The following is a 22,483-nucleotide window of genomic DNA, read 5'->3' as shown; positions in this document are numbered from 1 at the left end:
TTCCTTACTTAGCTGTGTAATACTTCTGTGGGTATAAGCTGGCAGATGGTCATTTAGTGTATCAGGGAGGGTACCTGAGGAGGTAAAATTAGATGGGTTGGTAACCAAAATCCAGTCCAGGATAAATTACTGGGAGTTATTTTTGTCATATCTTGTTGGTGTATTAGCAAGTTGAGTGAATGCAAAGAGGTTCATGCTGCTGATTTCTGAATTTGCAAATGAAGACTGCCAGTCAATGTTTACATCATCCAAGAGGACAATTTCACTTGTGACTGTATCTGCTATCCAGGATATTATGTTTTCAAGTACTGGAATATTCTGCCCTGAGGGGATACACAGCACACTAATGCATATGCTCTTGGATCTATTAAGTTTAAAAAATGAGATTAGGATTTCTGCTTTTCCAAAATTTGGGACTGTGTCTGTATAGGGAGTTACTGTGAGCATATTTGGAAAGATTATATCTATTCTACCTGACTTTTGTGTGTTCTATCTAGCCTAATAATATTATAATGACTGGGTAGTATTTCAGCATCTTTTATTTCAGGCTTTATCCAGGTATCTGTTGTAGCTAGGATGGCTGGGTTGTTTGGGTTATCCAGGCATAAAATTCTGTGATTTTGTTGCATATGCTTCTACTGTGTAGAGTGACTATTTTTAAACTTTAGGATGTATTCTTTGTTTGGGGTTTGATTGGGACCTGGGTTACAGTGGATATCACAATACTGATGTATGGTGAAGAAAGATAGTTCGTTTATTATGGCATTTTTAAAAGAGATTGGTAGAAGCATAACCTTGACACTGGGACATTTTTAGTATTTTGGGGTTACAACAGTGGAATGGATTTAATGGAAATAAGCTTGAAGAGATTTTTGAATAGCTAGCAGGAAGATAGTTGATAGGTGAGGATGAAAAAATAGTTAAGGTGTGCTTATTCATCATTACTACTGGTGGAGATGGTAGAATAAGAAGAGAAGGATGAATAAGGTGATGTGGGAGATAGACAGCATGGTTAGTGTTGTAAAAATCTTGCAGTATTGTGAGGTGAGGTAATTAGGGTTACCATACGTACGGGTTTCCCTGGAAACGTCCTCTTTTTGGGCTCCTGTCCAGGCATCTAGGCGGTTTTTGAAAATTCTGCGATTTTGTAGAATTTTCAAAAACCAGACGTCCCTATTTCAGCGGGATTGTTCTGGGATCAGCAGTCTGAGCCCGAGTCCCGCACTGCCGGTTAAAGTCCCAACAAAACAGCCTCCGCTTTGTTTTTTTTTTTTTTTTTGATTGGCCCGTATACCAGCCAATCAAAAAAATCGAAAAACGGAACTCTGTTCAATGCGGAACTGCTTGATGTTCCACATTGAACAGAAGAGGGTCCGCTGTGCAAGTTTCTGATTGGCTCGTATTCCGGCATACGGGCCAATCAAAAATCACCAAACACGGAGCTACTTGTCTATAATATGATGTTCCGCATTAAAGACTAAAGACTGTTTTTTTTTTTTTGGTCTTCACCTAGTGTGAAAGACTTTTTGTTCTGACCCGGCCAGTCAAAAATCTGGCAACCCTAAAAGAGGACGAAAAATATGTGCTGGTATAATACCAGCACATATTTTTTTGTTCATTTTTTCATATAACCAAATATGGTAATCCTAGAGGTAATGAGCAGTAATAATAGTGTGGAGAATAGGTAGGCTTTGATGGGGAGGGAGCAGAGTGTGATTTGAGAAGGAATTTAGAACAGAAGTTGGTGAAGATGGTATAAAGAGAACGGTTTGTGATTGAATAGTGCAATTAGGTACAGAATAGTAGGCTAAGTGGAGGAGATGGAGTAAGTGAGGTATAAGTGTAAATGTAGTGGGGATGGATGGGAATTGGTGGTAGGACAGAGGAGCAGAGTGAAGACTGAGTGTAGCAAGGGTTGAATGGAGGTGGTTGGCCTACGGTGGAGTAAGTACTAGGAAAACAATCTGTAAAACTGCAGCAAGACAGGAGATAAGGCAAATTCTGATAATTTGAAAGACAGTAACACAAGTTGCTAGAATGCTGTTAACACTTGGCCAAAGCTTAACACAGTAGAAAAAATGAGGTGCAACCATTGAATCCTAGAGCAAAAAGACATAGAAACTTGCTGATATATTTGCTAGACATTAAGAGCAGAAAGGCAACAACACTTAGCCAGTTTGTAACACAGCAGAAGCTTATTTGTAATTGTTTCTAGTACAAGGCTGAACCAGAGTAAAATAGACCATTTCTGTTAAGAAATTCAAAAATGCAATGTACCTTGCTGCAGAGTGAAGCAGCTGGATGGAGAGGAGTCCATTTAGGTCATAGAGTAGAGAAGTGCTTTTGAATTTGGAGCCACAAAGGCAAAAGTAGTTGGACAACAGCTGAGATGAGGAGAGGGCCAATCAGGTACTTAAATGGAATGCAGTTACTCCCCCCACCACAGACGGCTTACTACCAAAAACAATCAGTGAGGTAGAATGTTTGTGGATTCCAAACACAAGGTCTTTGAAATCTAAATACTTGACATGAGTCACAGCATTTAATTTTATTATTATGGGGTTTTATTGCCTTAGAAAATATTAAAAAGAAATCTGCCAAAGGAAAGGCACTAGGACTGGTTAAGGTGTTTGTGAGTTTGCACATGAGTGTGCTCATCATTGTTGGTGGTGGTGGGTAAGATCAGAACACACCACGTTGCATGTTCTTCCTCTCTGGAAATGCTTGGGTTATACGCTCCATATGAAATAGATGAATACACTATGTGCACATTTCCTCTGTGTGCATGACAGGGGTAGGGCCTTGTCAGTCACTGTCAGGCTTTGTACAGTGCAATGCAGTACCATCACAGCAGCTGTGTTACACCTGCCCCACTCTTCACTTTTGTTTGTATTCACTTACTTTGCCACTATATGCAAAATATTATTTTCAAACCTAATGTAGATATAAGCATCAAGCAAAGTGAGTTGCAATCATTAAAATACTTTATTGAAAATGTAGTTTCTTGTATTTGCTAATTAAGTACTGAACCCTTATTAGCAATGAGTTCCAGAAATCACAGGGGGATAAGAGATGTCACTTGAAGTCAGCTAAAACAGATTTGATTAGTAGCTGGAAAGAGATAGGAATGAAGAGGCAATGCCTGTTCATCAATATAGTTTACCTGTTTTGAATTTCTCAGAGTGCACGGATATTTGCTTCATATTTTTGGTCTGTTCCTCATAAATTTGTGCTGTTCTGGGAAAGCATTGAGGATTTGATTCATAAATAATGACAGACATTTGAGTTTAAGACTTCATCATTCAGAAAATGCAAGCTAATGCAAAACACGTTATTCTTTAAGTTTAGAAATTCAAATGCAATTTATAAAATCTATCTGTACTTTAGGGCCTTTGCTCCCCCCATTATTTTTGGCTTTGTCCTTGATTCTTGCAATAAAAGTTTAAAAGGTGTGAGCTCATTTCGCCCAGGGAGATGGTTTGTTGAGTGTCATGTCACAGGGCTCATTTATCAGCAATGTATCCTTAGTGGAGAGTGCAGATCTAGCCATTTGCTCAAAAGGAGGACATTGCCTTGATAGGCTGTACCACTCACAGAAGTGACATCTTTGTGCTACATCCATTGCTGCACTCCCATAGAGAGCTGATGCTGCAATCAGGGGTTGTGGTTTAGACATATGTGATGGCCACAGCATGATCATCTCTTACCTAATTAGGGAAAGAATGAGCAGAGTAATGGCAATTAATTAAATGATCAGCAGGCAGATATTAGGAAACCCCAAACCAAAAAAACAAAAGAAAAAAAATCCCAGAAACCCCTTAAAAGTATTTTGCTGTGTTTCTAGACTAATTATGAAAGTATCTCATTTGATTCATTTATATACTTTTCAGTCTACCATTTTAAACCCACCTTATCAGCTTGAGACTGAACTTCTGGGCACCCTAGTGACTTTTTGACTTTTCAACAAATTTAAGAACTTCCTTCTCTGGCACTACCTATGTATATTTACATATTTATCACATTGCTCCCATCATACAGCTTCTGAGGGACCGTGTTACTTGACAGGATTTAAGACCACTGAAATGGTTTTGCTACTTTTCCCCCATATTGTTCCCAGGGACAACTTCAGCAGACAATAGGCTTTTCCAATGCAACCCAGACCCAGCCATGAAAAGTGAGATCTGACACAGACTACACTAGTACTACATTATGATGGCTGATGGACCTGAAACTCCATATACTGATGCTGACATCTAAGAAGATGCAACACTATTGTGCACACAACAAAGGTATGCAGAATGAGATATCAGTAAAGCAGACAGCCGTACCAAAACTATAAAAATTATATTGGTCAAAGGCATTTCACACTTCAGTTCTGCTCTTCACTTAAAAGGTTTAGGGGTTATTTTAATACCCTGGTCCCAAACTCTATTGCTTCAAAGCAAAACATTATTAGCAGATGTCCAGGAAAGGACTGCATTCAAACTATCTAACAGTTTTATTTGACTATACTAGGGCCGACGCCCTAGCCTACCCAGTCTCAATCGTGATTAACCAATCTCTGTCAAAATGCTATGTCCCTTCATTATGGAAAATATCATACATCATTCCCCTCCACAAAGGCGGCCCCTCCACAGACCTCACCAACTACTGGCCCATAGCAATGCTCTCTCCACTCTCCAAAATACTTGAGAGATGCAATCACTCTTAAGTCCTAGACTAACTCCTTACTAACAACCTCCTTTCTAACAGTCAACATGGTTTCTGGCCAAACCATACTGCCTTACTCTCTTTTACTACCACTATCCTTCAGCATAAAAACAATGCTATCTCTCCTCCACAACTTTCCTAGACCTATCTAAGGCATTTGACATGGTCCCAAACAACTCATCTCTGTTCTCAATAACCTATCCTTTTCTCAATCAGTCACCAACTGGTTTCAGAGCTACCTGACTGTCCGCCAGCAATCCATTGTATGGCAGAATTACATATCTCTTCAACTACCTGTCTCTATTGTTGTTCCCCAAGGATCCATCCTTGGACCCTTACTCTTCTCCATTTTCACGAATAATCCAGTCACTGACACCAAAAATGGCTCTCTCATACAGTATGCAGATGACTCCACCATCATCTGCTCAGCCCAGTCCCTACCTGAACTGCAAAAGGTCACACAGGATGCCTTTTCCTCTGTTGAAATTTGGTTATGTGATGCCCAGTTAATACTCAATCCAAACAAAACTAAACTCCTCATCTTCCAACCCACCAAACATACAGAAACCTACTCTCACTTTAATATTGCAGCCAACTACAACACCATTATTCACTCAAAAGACAATACCAAATTGCTAGGAGTTGAGATGGACAATAATCTCAAATTTGACATTCACATTTCCATGACCATAAAAAAGTCCACAAAAAACTAGGAGCCTTATACAGAAATAAGCAATTCCTCACCAAAGCAACCATGATTTCAGTTGCAAATTCCCACCTTATCTCCACCCTTCTTTGCGCCTCTCCAATATATGCCAACCTAAGGCAAAGCGATCTAAATAAACTCGAGACCTGCTACAACAAAATTGCCAAGTTCTCCACCGGGGCCTCCTACCGTAGTCACCACTGTCTCTCACTTGCTGAACTTGGCTGGCTAGAACTCCCTCATGTCCTTCAATGGTACCAACTCTCACTTGCCCAGAAACTAGTAAACCATCCTCTAAAAGTCCCATCTCTCCAAAATGTACTCCAGCTCTATTTCACCACCAGACCACTATGATCCAGCAACAAAAATCAATTACAGGTAACTAGAGTCAAGAACTCTGCTGGAGAAGCACTCTTCTCCAGCTCAATAGCCAAGTTATGAAACACCCTCCCCCCACAATAACCTCTGTACCATCATGTATTCACTTCAAAGCTGTACTTAAAGCTCACCTAAAAAAATCCTGGTTATGCCCTTGTAACACTCCTCACTAGCATCTCCCACTCCATCCACCCTCAACCTCTCTTCCACCCCACTAACTACCTTTGATTACAGCCAACACTGATGCTTGTAAGCTTATTATTTATAATATTGCTGTAATTTTTTTACTGTAACAATGTGAATAACTGCTATTTGATTCTTAGAATAGATGCCATCTTACAAGGCACAGATGTTATGTGAGTACTGTATGTACTATGTTCTTCATCAGGAACTATGATTGTATTAACGTTACTTTTATACAGAGAACTACATCTACTTCTTGCAATCATATACCTAAATTCATCTTTATTGTGGAGCTTTTCTCCTCGGGCCTCTGGTGAAAAAGGACCTGCGTCCAGTCTGAATTTCCTGGTCAACAAATATAAATAAATAAATAAATATTTAACTAGACACAGAAGTAACAGCATATAGATATAGCTGGCAGTATGGTGCCGTTCTTGTTGGTAGTCACCTGAGTTACTTGCCGCCATTTCATAATAACAAAAATAAGTCAGGCTTATTAGCATTACTTGTAGTGCAAGTTACTTCAAACATGCACATTTTTCAAAATCATTTTGACTACTGTTTTTTGTTCCATGCTAGATGAGTCCCCAACTCTTAGTGCAATTAGTTTTATCTTCCCTGAACTTAATACCTTTCCTGGTCAGTAATTCAAGGCACCAGCAACCATGAACACAGCCAGCAGTGGGAAAATGCCTTCCTAGTGGTCAGTCATTTTCCTTTACTCTGGTGCAGGGGCCTTGCACCGAGTATACTTAGATGTAGAATGAATGGCTGCCTTCTCCTCTTACACCTTTTGTGCGGGTTTATAGTACATAATCAAAGTTTCAAAACTTTGAATCTGATATGGTTGACACCATATGATCAAAGTCTTGAAACTTCGAAAATGTAATAAAAACACAACAAACTACACAAATAAACCATTTAAACGCTCTAAGCAGAGGGGCTGCCCCCCACCCACGCTACTTAAATATACCAACTCCGAGATTGCACTACAGTGCAGAAAAGGGAAATCTTCCCTTTCTATGCTGTATGGAGATCTCCGTTAAAAGATTTGAAGTTTCATGACTTTGATCATATGGTGCCGACCATATCAGATTCGAAGTTTTGAAACTTCGATCTTCTGATATTGACTCTTTTGTGCCAGGTAACAGCTGGCCTTATCTAGGTTTCCTGTGCTCAGTAGGGGGCAGCCAAGCACATGTTGTCTCTCTAATAATAAATAAATATTTCTGGGATACTCGGTTTTTAACCTCTGGAGAGATCTCAGATGGCATGGATCTGCCATAAAACCCAGTTCACAAACATCACATACAGAAATCTAACCATGGCACCAACTGTTAGATTCTTTTTTACGATAATTTTACCTTTCCCTTGAAGAAGTGGCATCTTTTTCAATTGATATTCTTCCTGTTCCACACACCATGCACTGTACATTTCTTTAGGTACATGTTCAAAATGTAACCCAAATATAACCTAAAAGGAGTGGCAGGATCTGAGTTTAGAACACCAAAGCACTTTAGTTAACTGTCTACAGACTTTGCTAAACAACCACTTACCAAACTCCCTTACAGTCAATAAAAACTTCAATGTACTTACAGCCATGCATCTTTCTTGTGTTTCAGTTTGAATGCTGTGGAGTAGGATCCTTCAGAGACTGGTCTGAGAACGTTTACTTCAGTTGCAAGGATGATAACCCAAGCCTGGAACGTTGTGCTGTACCTTTTTCATGTTGCATCCAAGATAAAAAGGTGGTAAGAATCAAGATTTTATGTACTTTTTGATTTTGTTCATCAGCTATCTTAACTTTATTTTTTTTTTTGTATTTAATATTTAAGGATGCGTTTCATAACATGATATGATGCTTTTGTTTACTAAGTGAAACTGCGGTGACCTCAGTGACCTACAATATTACTGGACTATTAACAAATCAAAATATTACAACAACAAAGGAACTAATAAAAGTGCCAGAACTAGATTCTTGTAATTTACGAGAATTTACCCTTATCTATACCAAGCGGATGCAAAGCAGGCAGTACTGACTACGTAAGCCATGAAAAGGCATGTCTTGTTCAGAACAAGTTTAACTTATCTAGTAGAAATAGACTGAATGCTGATCTGGCTTCAATATTTTAAAACCTACACTTTATTCAATAAACTGATGCAAACAGTAAAACGATGGCAAACAAGATCAATCAGTTCCTTGGCATTTTATACAGATTACAGAGGACTATTATTGGGTTTCTGATCTTTACCATGTTGTTATGTTTGAGACATGGGTGTCAAGAAACCCACCTCAGGAGTAGAGCAAAGCAAAGCAAAACTCAACAGGTAAGCCCTGACATCCCTATTGAGAATACATTATGAGTTAATTATGATCAGAGAAACCTTATCAGAATTTTTTGCAGTACCTGTTGGGCCTGATTCCAAAAGACTTGTTCTCTGTGTAAGTGGCTTAATCATATGTAACCCTGCCTTGATTCCAAAAGACTTGCAATCTGTGTAAGCGACTGCTTTACAGATAGGCCTTACACCAAACTAAGTCACTTACACAGAGCAAAACTTTTGGAGTCCGGTCCTTTTAGCAGCTCCAACGTACTATTAGTTAAAAAGAACAAAACGTTTAGGAGCATGATATTTCACATCTTTGAAAACCATAAATATAGTAAACTCTCAGTTAACTGGAACTCAAGCAACCAGCACTCTCAAGCAACCGGCAAAAAAAAAAAAAAAAAAAAATTGAAGAAATACAGTACAATTTTCATGTGTTGCACTTTCTGACCAATCCTCCACCGCAGAAACATACCTTACGTTTTTAGAGTTTTAAAAACGAAGATAGGAATAAATTCCCTCTCTCCCCAACCTGACAACAAGCCAAACCAAACAAATTGTATAGGGTATGGTATTAGTCAGGGCTACCTTTAATAATAACTATAAAGCAACCAGAAAGTACAGTTATCCGGCATCTACCAATCATTATGGGTGCAGGTTAACTGAGAGTTTACTGTATGTAGCACTGTCAAATAGACAGAGGCCAGAACTTAACTGTACCTGTAGTGGACAAACAGTTTTAGGAGCAGCTAAAAACATCACTCTGACATTTTGTAGTGTTTTGCAGCTTTTAAAGTTTATATCATTTCTTAATGATGTCCAATGGCAGATAGTGTGTATGATCTAGCACAAAAATAGAGCATAACTACTTTAACACTTGCATAACAAAACTTGTTAGGCATCTTTCTCATGTCATTGCATTCTTCCCAGTTTTACAACTTAATGAGCACATCCCATATATTGCATAGAAGTCTATTATCAGGTTACTGATCATAACTAGTTTATTAATGTGTTCAGGAAATAGATTCAAGAAATTCACATTGACATCAAAACTCAAGAGGGTCATTTTTTGAATCCATTTCAAGAACACATTAACAAACAGTTAAGGTGGGAGACCAAATCATAGCTCTGTGTAATAAATGGAGATTTAGCTGTTCGTATGTACTACAGTTCACAGAGAGAAAAAAGGTATATGAAAGTAAAGTGATTAACAGCTTTGAAAGCTATAACACACTTAGCACAGCCACAAAATCAGTGGACAAAAGTGAAATCCACTTCTGATCAACAAACAGCTTTATTTTTTGTGTGACAGCATGAAATATCTTAAAGCTTTCAAAGTTGTCAAATGTTTCCATTGCCTTTTTGTGGCAATGGTTTTGTGTCTGCAGCACACCCAGTCATAAATACTGGTAAAAAGGGCATAATAGACACTGTTATGCACATTTCTTGTGGCACAAATATAAATAACTAGACTATCTTTTGGCTATTTTGGAAAATAATAATCACATTCCATATACTACAATAATGTACTTTGCACGTGAAACAAAGAATGCTGCTACACAGACTATGCTTTTTTCTTTCTTTTTTTTTTTACATAGACTTCTGTTCTGTTGACAAATATGGTATTGTACAAAAATCAGAAAAGCTTACTGCTTCTTATAAGAAAATATCCAGATTTGCTACTGACTGTAATGTGTGGACACGATGTCTTAAAGTGTACCATGGGGCTAGAGTGCCTGCTGGATGTCACATGATTCCGTCTTGCTTCTTGAGTTGCTGCCAAATTAATACAGAGAATGGCTGCTCACATACTGTCTTTTGGATGTCTGTATTTTACCATCATGTTGTGTAACATTTACAAGGTGAAACTGAATCTACTACCCGAATTACTGCAGTTTGTGTAAGAGGGATCATAGAGTTCACCTGAAACCTTTTTGGCCAGTTTGCAACTCTATACACTCAGAAGTGACAATGGTGGGTATTTGGGGAGATTCTTTCCTCCCGCACAGATTGGCTAACTCAGGCTAGTCAATTAGCACAACAGAGGAATATCTCATGGCTAATTACATCATATGCTTATCAAACACTGCACTGTCAGATCTAACTGTGCTACTATTCACCCTACCATGCACCCTACATATCACAATAGCTTTGACATCCCACAACAAATGCGTGAGTGTGAAGACATGAACACACAGAAACATATACATGCCTCCACAAACAAGCACCTACTGACAAGTTCACTTTCACAGCACAGCTCACTCACACACCCATTCATCTATTCTGCCACATTTTTTCCTGTAGTAGCGGGCGCGCGCACACACACACATACACACACACAGACACACACACACACACACACACACACACACATACACGCTCTGCTACACTCACCTATAATCATGGTATTTACTGCAACCAGTCTCAAAGGGATGAATGGATGTATGCTGTCAGGAAAGGCAGTTTATACTTTTTCCTCTCTACAAAAAATAACTCATCAGAGTGATTCTTTGAATCATTCTGTAAAGTAAATATGGAGCCATTGCTGTTTCTGGGAGAGAGCACTTGGTGAATTATTAATTGTTCCACCCAGACTGCTGCATTTGCATGTCGCTTTTCCAGTATGACCGCTGTCCATGCTATGGTTACCACCAAGGGTAAAACAGTGGTGGCAGAGCAGTCTTTGAGCTGGGCAACTCTTCAGGCATACATTGATGTGGAAACTTCCACAAGATGGGGCTTCAACACAGCAATAAATTCTTCTAAATCTCAGGGATTGTCTGCCTTAAAAAAACAGAACACATTTTTAGAAAATTATCACTAGACCACTAGGAATATTTTTTTATTAATGTGAGCATGTGCAGAGACAAAATGACTACACAACATGATAGAACAAAATCTGTTAAATTTTAAATATTTGTAATCATCAATAACTTTATTAATCATCTTAACAACTCCCATCAAACAGCAACCTAGGTTAGACATTATCTTGTGATAAAGTAATATATTGTAAGAATAAACTTTTTCATCATTTTTGTAAAACTACTTCAACAAAATGATTCTACTGAAACAACATCTACAGAGATTTAACTTCATGACTCATGACTCAAGATTTTTATTCTATCTGTGCAGTTTTATGAAAAGATAGTGAGAAGCATGGGGAGGGGTATTCTGTTTCATTTCTTTTTATTTAGACCTTTTCTCCCTCATATTATACCAGAACCTCCCATTTTACTACTTACAGATTTAAAGTAACCTGTTTATTAGTAAACTTTTGTCTTGGGTTCTTGTTCAGAACCCTTTCTTCCTTCTACTAACTCTGTCACCAGATTCAAGTATCATGAGTAATTTCTGTCACTTCTTATTTACCATCAATAATTTCTAAGCAAATACTATTATTAAAAATAATGATAAAACCCTTACTGTGACCCAAATGATCCATGTTTGACTTGCAGTACTGATGCTGGTGGGGCTGAGTATGGGGTAGGAGTGGGAGTGATGAGACAAGTTGACTCGCCCACTCTGGGGAAGGACAGTCAGCCTAAGCTCACTGCAATATTGTAGTGTCAACCTCCATACTGCCAAGTGGGTGTATCATTAGGTCAGAGGTCACACCTGCATAGGGAAGTAAATAGTGTGGGAAGAAATTGCCAGGGAATTGTTATGGCTAGGCTTGTACAGGCCCTAGGGCCGATAGCCTAGTACCAACCTATGAACCTATGAACCTATAAAAGCAAACATGTACAAACTGATGCAACATTAACATGGTGCTCGCAGGACTACCAAGGGGAGGAAGGGGGTGTGTGTAATCTCTTTAAGATCCCCAGGCATGGGTCAAGTTGAACCTGGAGGAGGCTTAGGGTGGTCCAGTAGACTTGGAGAATGAGGAAAGGAGCTGGTGTCAGTTGATGGCCAGCTATGGGAAGGTGGGGTGAAAAAAAAACATTATTAAAATATTGTCTTTTATATGCAGGCAGTTGATACTCCCTGCTATATCCCACCAAAACTAATTCCAAATGGAGTCTTATCCATTTCTTAAATAATCCCTCTAACATTCTCTGAATCCCATCTTTAAACTGTCTTAGCATCAGTTAAACCCAAAAATGTGGATCCTGTCCTTATTAAGCCCCTGCATACACCTCCAACAATCTCCATTAACATCAAGAAACATTCTTTGCAACCTAGCAGGAGTATAAAAATAGTGGTATAAAGCATTTCCATGCAAATATGCATAATCTATGTATATTAGTGGCACATTTAGACAATAAACATTATTTCCTATTCTTCATTCTCATATTACTTTTTTAGCACTTTCACCCATCCAGCCTTCACTTGCTCCCTTTCAGCCTTTTTAAAATCATATAACAACTTATGTGCCTGTTCAGTTAAACTCCCATCCACCAATGCCACTTTCATTGCTTTAATCCCTAACCCTGTTAATTCTAGTTTAATAAAGTTGAACCCCCCTCTACAACAAGGCCTTCCTACTTCCTTTACCTACTTTACTATATTATTCATATATTTTAAACCTTATATCATCTTAATTGTCTTGTCCATTTAGTAGCCCACCTTCACTCAATGGTTGATACCAACATTTTAGAGGGGGTCTGACTTTCTTTTTCCATTACCAAAAATAATTTCCTTTACTGATCATTTGTCCAATTTTTTTCCCATCAGGATCAGTTTGGGAATCTATCTTCTTATTAATTTATTTTTAAGACAGACTTAAATGTTTGCCACTATACTGTCCATTACAAAGACAACGAACATCTACAGAAGATATCCAAATTGTCAGTGTTCTCCATCTGTTCTTGTAGTATCTCCATTCAAAAGAAGGTATAGGATTCTGTTGCACATACATCCTTAAAACCATGGCATAATAATACCCCTCAAAGTCTGGGACACCAATACCCTAGAACTGTTTGGGCAATTACTCTTGGTTTTTCATTAGCCCATATAAAGTCTGAAGCTCGTTTCTTTTTAAATTTGATAAAGTCTTTTGAATGCAGACCAAAGTAAGCATGTCCTTTATATAACACCTGTGTAATACGTAAACCTTATAGTCAAGATCCAAACTAGTCACCAGCTCCATAGGGTCGAAAGATAAAGCCCTGACAATACAACAGGTGATCTCAGTTTGACTATTAGCTGGGGTACTTGTAGGACCTGGCATGGGAGGATGGGACTGAATGACTGCTGCCAGATTGCCCATTCTGGGATGGGAGTGGGGGATAAGTATCTTTGGCGTATCACATGGGCTAGACCTAGTGGGAGCACTAGATATTCATCCAACTGGCCAAACTTGCACTACCATACTACATTCGCACTAAGTAGTAGAGAGGAAACTAGTCTGTGGAGTTTACTGGGGGGTGGACTGAACTTGAGTGGAGAGGGTTGACCATCCTAAGGACCAGCAAATTAACCCATTCCCTACTGCCTTATTCTAACTCGTGAAAAGAAGACTGATGGGCATTACCTGGCATGAACAAACAGGCCATAGGACTCTTACCTAGTCCAGAAATGCTTAGATCCCATTCTACTAGAACAAAAGAGTAAAGGTGGAGAAGCCACTGGGCAAGGGTCTTGGGGGAGCCAAAAAAATAAAAAGATCCAAGCTTAACATTTTACACTTCTTAAAAAATGTCAATAACCTTACATTCATAGGATCGTAGGAGATTACTAGGCTAATGGCCCTGGAGCCCTTACAATGCCTAGCCAAGAGTTTATCCCAAAACAAAAAGAAACCTCAGTCAGCACCTGTTGCCCCTGTCAATGAGGGACAAAGGTGGAACCCCTGGGATAAATCTATGGTTTCCCATCCACTCATCAAGGTTGCATTTGAAGAGGGTCAGTGAAGTACTCTATTTGACATATATGGGAACTCTATTCCAGAGATGGGGCAGCCATTGAGAGACAAACCTGTCTCTCCAGCAGGATTTGTTGATGTTGCATATTAGATTTAGGCCTATTCAGCAGGTAATGCGTGAGGAGTAGGACTTATGGATATGGAACAACTCCTGTACGGCAGGGTCTGACATTGCCTTGTAAGCGAGACACAGATCACTTCTAAGCAATCTGTCTGAAACCGAGTACAGCGATAGTGATTTAAGCCTGTCCGCATAGGATAGGTGTTGAAAGCCATGGATTCTTTTTGTGAGGTACTTCTGTGGCCTTTCCAGTTGGTGCAGGTGTTTGGAGAGGTACATACCAAATGGGGCATTATACTCAATTATTGGTCTAATAAGGGAGGAGTACAAAGAGGTAATAACCTCCTTTTTTCTGGATGCAATCCCTTTACTTATGAGATGAACCAAGTAAAAGGCTTTTCTGACCACCACCGTCACATGATGGTCGAATGTCAGATTGTTTTCAACCTGAGTACACAAGTCTCTAACCACAGGTTGTGTGCTTAGGGGGTTGCCGTTGATGTGGTAATCAGTAGGGTCCATGTTTTTGCTGAATGGTATAATACATTTTTTTTTGCGTTTAACTTAAGGCCATGACTTTGGCACCAGTCATTTGTAGCTATGAGACCCTCTTGCAGTATGTTAACATCATTTGGGGAGTCAATGATAGCACCCAACTTACAGTCAACTGCAAACCTGGTCAGCCGCAGGCCCTTTGTCTTTGCCTGGACCTCTGAGAAGTATATGCCAAACAGTAGGCGTGTCCCAGGACAGATCCCTGGGGAACATCGCTAGTGAGATGTCTGCTGTCAAAGGTGGCAGCACCTATTTTGACCTTGTGGGTCCAATCTGGGAGCCAGTTGGCCACCCATCTAACTAGATTGGGATTAACACACAGTTGTGTTAGCTTTCGATGATGCCCGACTGTGGGATTGTGTCAAAGGCCTTGGCAAGGTCAAGGTAAGCTGTATGTACTGACCTTTTGTCATCCAGGGCCTTGGTGACAGTCTCAAAGAAGTCAACCAGGTTCAGTAGGCAAGATCTGCCTCTGATGAAGCTGAACTGGGTGGGGTTGAGAATGCATGGAGATTGCCTATGTCCTTGTTTATGAGATCCATAATAATATGCTCCATGACTTTACAGATCAGACTTGTCAAGCTGATGGGATGATAGTTTCCTGGGTCAGCAGTGGCACCACCTTTGTGTAAAGGGATGACAATGGCAGTTCTACACTCTGCTGGAATGAAACCTGTAGTTAGGCTGTGGTTGACTAGGGTGCTCAATGGCAAAGCTAGTTCTTGCTGGAGATGGTGCAGAATACAGCCTGAGATACTATCAGGTCCCATGGAAGCTGTGTTCTTTGTCCTGGATAGGGCCTTTACCACTTGATCTACAGAGATGCGTGGTGTGGGACAAGTATCAGGGATGCTGACTGGGCCTTTAAGGGGCGATAAGAAGGTGAAGTTTGTGTTGAACCTATCAGCCAGCAGGTTGGCTAAGTCAGCAGACTACATGAAAAGAGACATAGAGGAGCTCTCTGAGCATGTAGCCCAGGCCTTGAGTAGCATCTTACCCTCACCAAGAATGATGCCACAATATGAAGACAAGATGATCAATTTCAACAACTGGCTTAAGTATTGGTGTTATTCAAAGGGGATCCAATGCCTGTCAGCCTGGGATGACATGCTCGACAAGCCACGATGCTTTGCTAGGGACGGTTTGCACCTGTCACCCCTGGGCTTTCGGATATTGGCAAAGGCACTTGCCACCCCCATAGTGCCTTTTTTAGGCAAGGCTCAAAAGACAAACCCACCTCCATAGGTATCACAAGGGATAAGAAACTAAGAGTAATGCTACTCAACGCCAGAAGTCTAAACCTCAAGATGCACGCACTCAAAACTCTCCTTAGCATGGAGAACATTGATATCTGTGCAGTTACAGAAACCTGGTTCAGGGCTCCTGAGAGCACCCCAGCACTACCAGGTTATACCTCATACCATGCTTTTCGGCCCCAAAACTTGGACCGAACCACAAAAGGAGGGGGAGTCTCAATATTCATCAAAGATACCCACAACTCCAGGTTGGTGGCACAGCACGAAGCATCAGAGACTATCCATGTGCAACTAACAGTGGGTAAAACTGCCTTCCAGTTTATAGCCTGCTACAGACCACCCTCCCAAACCCAGGAACCCCACTCGGCCTTCCTGAGAACACTGGAAAATATGAAGGTCTCTCCAAACACCATTATATTGGGCGACTTCAACTACCCAAACATAGACTGGGAGCATTACTCTAGCTCCAACACCCTAGCTCAAAGGTTCCTAGAATTTATAAACTCAGATGCTATGGAACAACTTGTTACCACTCCCACAAGAGGGGAAAACATACTGGACCTGATCATCACCAACATGGGGGCTCTATGCTCCAGACCAGAAGTGTATCCCTCACTGGTAAGATCAGACCATAAACTAATCTCACTGGATATTCACATCCTGACCCCACCCCCTGCCCAGAAAATCACAGTGAAAAACTTCTCTAAAGCAAATTTCACACTCCTCAAAACCGAGGTGGAATCCTTCAAAGCCTCCGGGCCTGTGGAAAATACGGCCCAGACCACAGAATCCTTTATAAACGCATTCTATGAACACCTTCAGGAATGCATGGATCATGCTATCCCAAATAAAACCAAGACCCAATCCTCCAAAGGCAGGCGTCCTGTCTGGTGGACCCCAGCCATAAACAAACTATACAATAGAAGGAGGAAGCTAATACATGATAGAGCAAAATCCCAAAAAGGGAAGGCATCTCTGATCAGTATTAGCAAAAAACTACGGGCACTCATAAAATCGTCTAAGGCCAGCTTCGAGAGAAAAATTGCACAGGACACTAAGGATAATCACAAGGCTTTCTTTAGTTATGTTAGGAACCTGGGTGGGAATTCCCAGATATGCTCAGAATTAGTCCATAATGACAAAAAATACACCGAACCCACAGACATTGCCAACATCCTAGCTGACAGGTTCAGCGCAAACTTCTTCCCCCCCTCCCCACCAAAAGGGCAAATATCTATCCCAGCAGAGTGCTTCCCCCCTGACATCTCAGATGCTCAGGTAAGAGCCGCCCTCTCCAAAGCAAAAAACACAGCATCAGTGGGACCAGACGGTGTCCCGGGCTGCGTCCTACATGAACTCCAAGAAGAGCTAAACCCAAACATAAAACTACTGTTCAGTCTCAGCCTTACTACAGGATATGTACCCAAAGAGTGGCGTACAGCAACAGTGGTCCCTCTCCACAAAGGTGGTGCCTCAACGGATCCTGGAAACTATCGCCCCATAAGCCTGACTAGCTAGGTCTGCAAAGCTATGGAAAGGATCATCATGGACCTCATAAATAAAGATATTGGGGACCTACAGACACTGGATCCTACCCAGTTCGGCTTTGTTAAGGGCAGATCCTGCCTCTTAAACCTGGTTGATTTCTTTGAAACAGTCACCAAGGCCATTGACGAGGGGAAGGTGGTCCACACAGCCTACCTGGACCTCAAAAAAGCCTTTGATACAATACCCCACTCGGGCATTATAGATAAGCTCACCAGCTTAAATATAAACCCCTATGTCACTAGATGGGTTGCAAACTGGCTCAAGGACAGAACCCACATGGTTAGAATTGCAAGAGCCATGTCAGACTCCAAACCAGTTACACGTGGTGTCCCACAAGGCTCAGTCCTGGGACCTCTCTTGTTCGGTATATATTTCTTGAAGGTACAGGCCAACACGGAAGGACTGTGGCTGACCAAGTTCGCAGATGACTGCAAACTAGGTGCCATGATCGACTCTCCAGCCGACACAAGCATCCTACAAAAGGGCCTCATAGAAACAGACAACTGGTGCCAGAGCCATGGCCTCAAGCTAAACGCCAAAAAGTGTATAGTCATCCCCTTTGGCAAAAACAAAGTGCCCACAAATTACCACATAGGTGGTAATCCATTAAGTACGGAAGAAGTAATTAGGGACCTGGGGACCCAAGTTGATAGCAATCTCTCGTTTGAAAACCACGTGGCCAAAGTGGTTAGAAAAACATTTTATATAGCCCACATAATCATGAAGGGATTCACATCTAGATCAGGGGAGGTCATCGTGCCTCTTTACTCATTCCTCATCAGGCCCATAATTGAGTACAATGCCCCTTTTGGGATGTACCTTACCAGACACCTGCAGCAACTGGAAAGACCCCAAAAGTACCTCACCAAGAGGATCAAAGGGCTCAAACAGATTCCATATGCTGCCCGGTTAAAGAAACTCCAGCTCTACTCAGTGGCATACCACCTGCTCAGAGGCGATCTGTGCCTGACGTATAAAGCCATATCCAACCCGGAATTAATGGACATGCTGCACCTCAGAAAATCCAAATCCCATCGAGCTACGTGCTCAAGAGACTTGAACCTTAGCACTGAAATAAATAGGACATGCTGGAGGGACAGATTCATAACCCAGAGGATCCCTTCATTCTGGAATAAAATCCTAGTCCAGGTTAGGCAGAGTCCCTCACTGACTCTCTTCAAGAGGAATCTTGATGAGTGGATGGGAGATCATAGGTTTACCCCGGGTATCACTTCTGTGTCACTGTTAGACAGAGGCACAGTATACTAACCTCAAAAAAGGGCATAGCAAAATTCATTTAAAATGGGTGGCGAAAGCCAAACACACTCTGGCTAGGCTTATAAATGCCCTAGGGCAGATAGCCTAGTATGAACCTATGAACCTATGGTACCAGTTTGGAACAAACTTGGGCTTTGCCATGGAGGTTCCTAACGTAACTGAAGAAGGACTTGTGGTTTCCCTTTGTTTTGGAGGCTAGTTTCAACTCATAACTGGCTTTGGAGATTTTCACTAGTGATCTAATTTGCCTGTTGTGGCAGAGGAGGAAGTTTTTCCGATTTGGAATTTGTTCCTTTTTACCCTTGGACAACAGTTTCTTCCTTTCGTTGTAAAGCTTGTTGACAGAGGATGTCCACCAGACAGGTTTGTGTTTCCTTGAGGAGCAGATTTTAGTTCTGTTGGGTATGGCTAAGTCCATGCAGTTGTACAGGTGCATAAGTTGCTAAGTTGTTCAGCTTAGCATATGTCAGTTATTCTGAGCAAAAGTATATCAGCAAGATGACTAAATCAACTTATTAGACCCTCTTAAAATGGATATTAGATTCACAAATCCTTAGGAAAGTATGTAGTTTATTGATCTTAATGCCATTTTTGTTGTTTTGCATTATACACAGAAATAATACTAAATATCTTTACCATTTCAGTTATCTTTTAACATCTGCATCAGTTAGTTAAAGATGACTAAAATATTGTCAGTAAACAGATATTTTTAATTAATTCAAGACTTCCCCTATATTCTGATATTTCTGAGGTAGTCATGCAAGCAAATAGCTCAAAATACAGTGAAAATAGCAAAGGTAAAAGTGGGCAGTGTTGCACGTTGCTTTTAGAGACACTGAAACACTCTGATGACCTTGATACCATTATTATTCAGGCTGTAGGTCCCTAGAAATTCTTTCTCTTTCTCTCTCTAGTAGCTCAGGAAATTGGATTGGAAAGCCCATAATTTTTAGCATCTGAGACTAATACTTGTACAATACCCAGCAGAAGCAAATAGCATAGGAAAAATATGGGAATTGTGGGAACAATACATGCAGAATAATGTTTTGGAGGAGGAATGAGGTTAAAAGAAGGCAGGATGTAAATGAGCTAAGTAAGGTTTGACTCCCAATGAATAAATAGATGATAAGTGATATATAATGCTTGCAACTAAAAACATGTCAATTTGTTTTCATTTATATAACTATATGATTGTCTATGTCATACATGATAATTTAATAAACAGGTTTCTTGTTCAAAAAAATACTTGCACAATACCCTGTCAGAAGCTTTCTCTGAATATGGTGCATAATCAATAGGGCTTCATTAGCTTCCAGCGCATCTTTGACAGACATAATCATTTTAATTATATTATTAAGTGCCTGCTTTCTCCAGACAAAACCACTCTGGGCAATCTGCACATACCTTTCAACCTCTTAGCCCAAGAGTTTTGGACAAAATCAAAAATAGTGGGGAGGACAATGGTCAGAAAATACAGACAACATTTAAATACTGCTCTCATAAACTTAAAAAGTTGACAGAATAACAGGTTTTGCATTAGCATGCATTTTCTAAAGCTCAAATGTCTGTCATTATTTAATGACTTTGATCCTCAATGACTTGCCAGAAAACCACACATTTTATAAGGAACAGATCAAAAATATGAGGCAAAAATCTGGACAGTTGAGAGGTATGACTTGGCATAAGACTTGGAAGAATGTTTGCTACCCTTTCAGTCAACACTCTCATGAACACCTTGTAATCCTGATTCAAAACTGATAGTGGTCTGAAAGTGGACAGCAAAACTGGGACCTTACCCACTCCGGGAAACACTGGCATGACTATTCATTGCCAGAAACGGGGTATCCAGTTCCCCTTCAGTATATATTATTTAACATTCCTACCCACAACTTTGCAGATTTACTGAATGATTATCTGAGTCGGGGGATTTTTTTCATTGTCTAACTTGTAAATACAAATCATAATTCCTCTTTAGTTATAGGTTTCAGTATTTAGTCTGCTTGACTTTGAGTTTATGAAGTCCTAACTTCTGCAAAAGCTCCCACAGGTAAACACCAAAACTGTCTAACATGATTAACATTTTAAAGTTTTTCATAATATTTCCTGAAGACACCTAGTACTGTTTGAAGGCATCTTTCTAGTCTCTCTCTATTTTCAAGTGCTACTGCACAAAGTAAACATTCTACCTTTTGTTGGCATGATCTAAGCAATAAAATTATTTTCACCTTCAGGACAGATTCAAAGTATAAATTCTTTACTGCATCTCTTCCAAACTGCATGCTTCTCTCAAAGTACAATTCTACCTAAATCTTAGCTTTATCAAATATTTCCTCTTCTTCCCCATTTCAGTTGTTTGTTATGTTTTGTTTAATGGGAAAGTCCAGCTGGGCACAAGGCCCTTTTTCAGTGGAGGCCAAGGAACAAAAACTCCATATGCATAAAGTTAAAAAACAATATATTCTACTATCACATTTTCACATTCTTCGTAAATACTAAGGCATTATATGTGTATGTAGTATTCCTAATATGTATTAAGTCTTTTCAGGAGGCTTCTTGTATTGTAATGTCATGTATTACTATTATGGGATTACTTTCAAAGTATCAAATGGCCAAATTGCCGAAACCCATATGGTTGAGACAATATGGTCAACAATTCAGTTTGTGGAACCATTCTGAGATTGCAGCACAGTTGGGATCAGGGAATTTTTCCTTTTATTCACTGTACTGTGATCTCAGAGTTGGTATATGTTATTAATAAGGGGTGGAGGGCTTGCCCCCTGCAAAAGCATTGTTTTTGTTGTTTGTAAGGTGTTGTTTGGGTTTGTGTTTTTGTCAACAGACTGAATTGTAAACCATATGGTCTCGATCATATTGGATTCAACAATTCTGCCATTTGAAACTTTGAAAGTGATCCCATAATAGTAATACATGACATTACAATACAAGAAGCCTCCTGAAAAGACTTAATACATATTAGGAATACTACATTGTAGGAGTGCTTAAACAATGTTTCTGTTTCAATACTGAGGCAGAGCACTGTTAAATCAGCTTTTTTACTAAATTTCTCAACTGTTTGCATAAATCTATTCCTTCATAGAAGGGCTGCCTTCTTCCACTGTGTCACTTTTATTCTAATTTTTTTTAATAACTGATTCTTTAAATATAAAGGATTTTGTTCTTATCCTCCCATCATCTTTATTATTTTATCTTGCCCAATCAATCAATCAATCAATCAATCAATCAATCAATCAATCAGTCAATCAATTAATCATTTCCTGTCTTATGTTTAAATTACCAGTTCGTTGAAAATCCTATACAATCAAGAAGCCTTTCCTAACTGGACCTTTTATCTTCCTTAATTCAATTGGATAAGACTACTCATGTGACCCATAGTGCCCACAGAAGGCAAGTACAACTTAAAGAGACTCTTACTACAATATTAAATTATAAAATGAATGAACACCATCTACAACTGTAATTTAACAGACACTTGAAGGCGTGTCAGTGTAGCTCTAAGTTTTAACAGGACTTCTGTAACATATTCATTTACTCTCTCATGTGCACACATTAAAACTGCTTTATCTACTAATAATAACTTGTTAATCAATGGATTC

The 22,483-nt window shown here is 39.9% G+C and overlaps 1 protein-coding gene across 1 annotated transcript in view; it reads left to right on the top strand.

Annotated features, from left to right (window-relative positions):
* LOC122817659 (tetraspanin-33-like) overlaps window positions 1-22,483 on the top strand; it is a 477,846-nt gene that overhangs the window by 356,299 nt on the left and 99,064 nt on the right. The window contains exon 6 of the mRNA XM_044090722.1: window positions 7,600-7,728. Coding sequence (XP_043946657.1) covers window positions 7,600-7,728 — 129 coding nt within the window. The remainder of the gene's footprint in view (window positions 1-7,599; window positions 7,729-22,483) is intronic.

The sequence above is a fragment of the Protopterus annectens genome, chromosome 13.part0 (genome assembly GCF_019279795.1).
Source record: "Protopterus annectens isolate FY-2018-M chromosome 13.part0, PAN1.0, whole genome shotgun sequence".
In the NCBI taxonomy this organism is placed as follows: domain Eukaryota; kingdom Metazoa; phylum Chordata; order Ceratodontiformes; family Protopteridae; genus Protopterus; species Protopterus annectens.
This window is presented reverse-complemented; position numbering and strand designations above follow the sequence as displayed.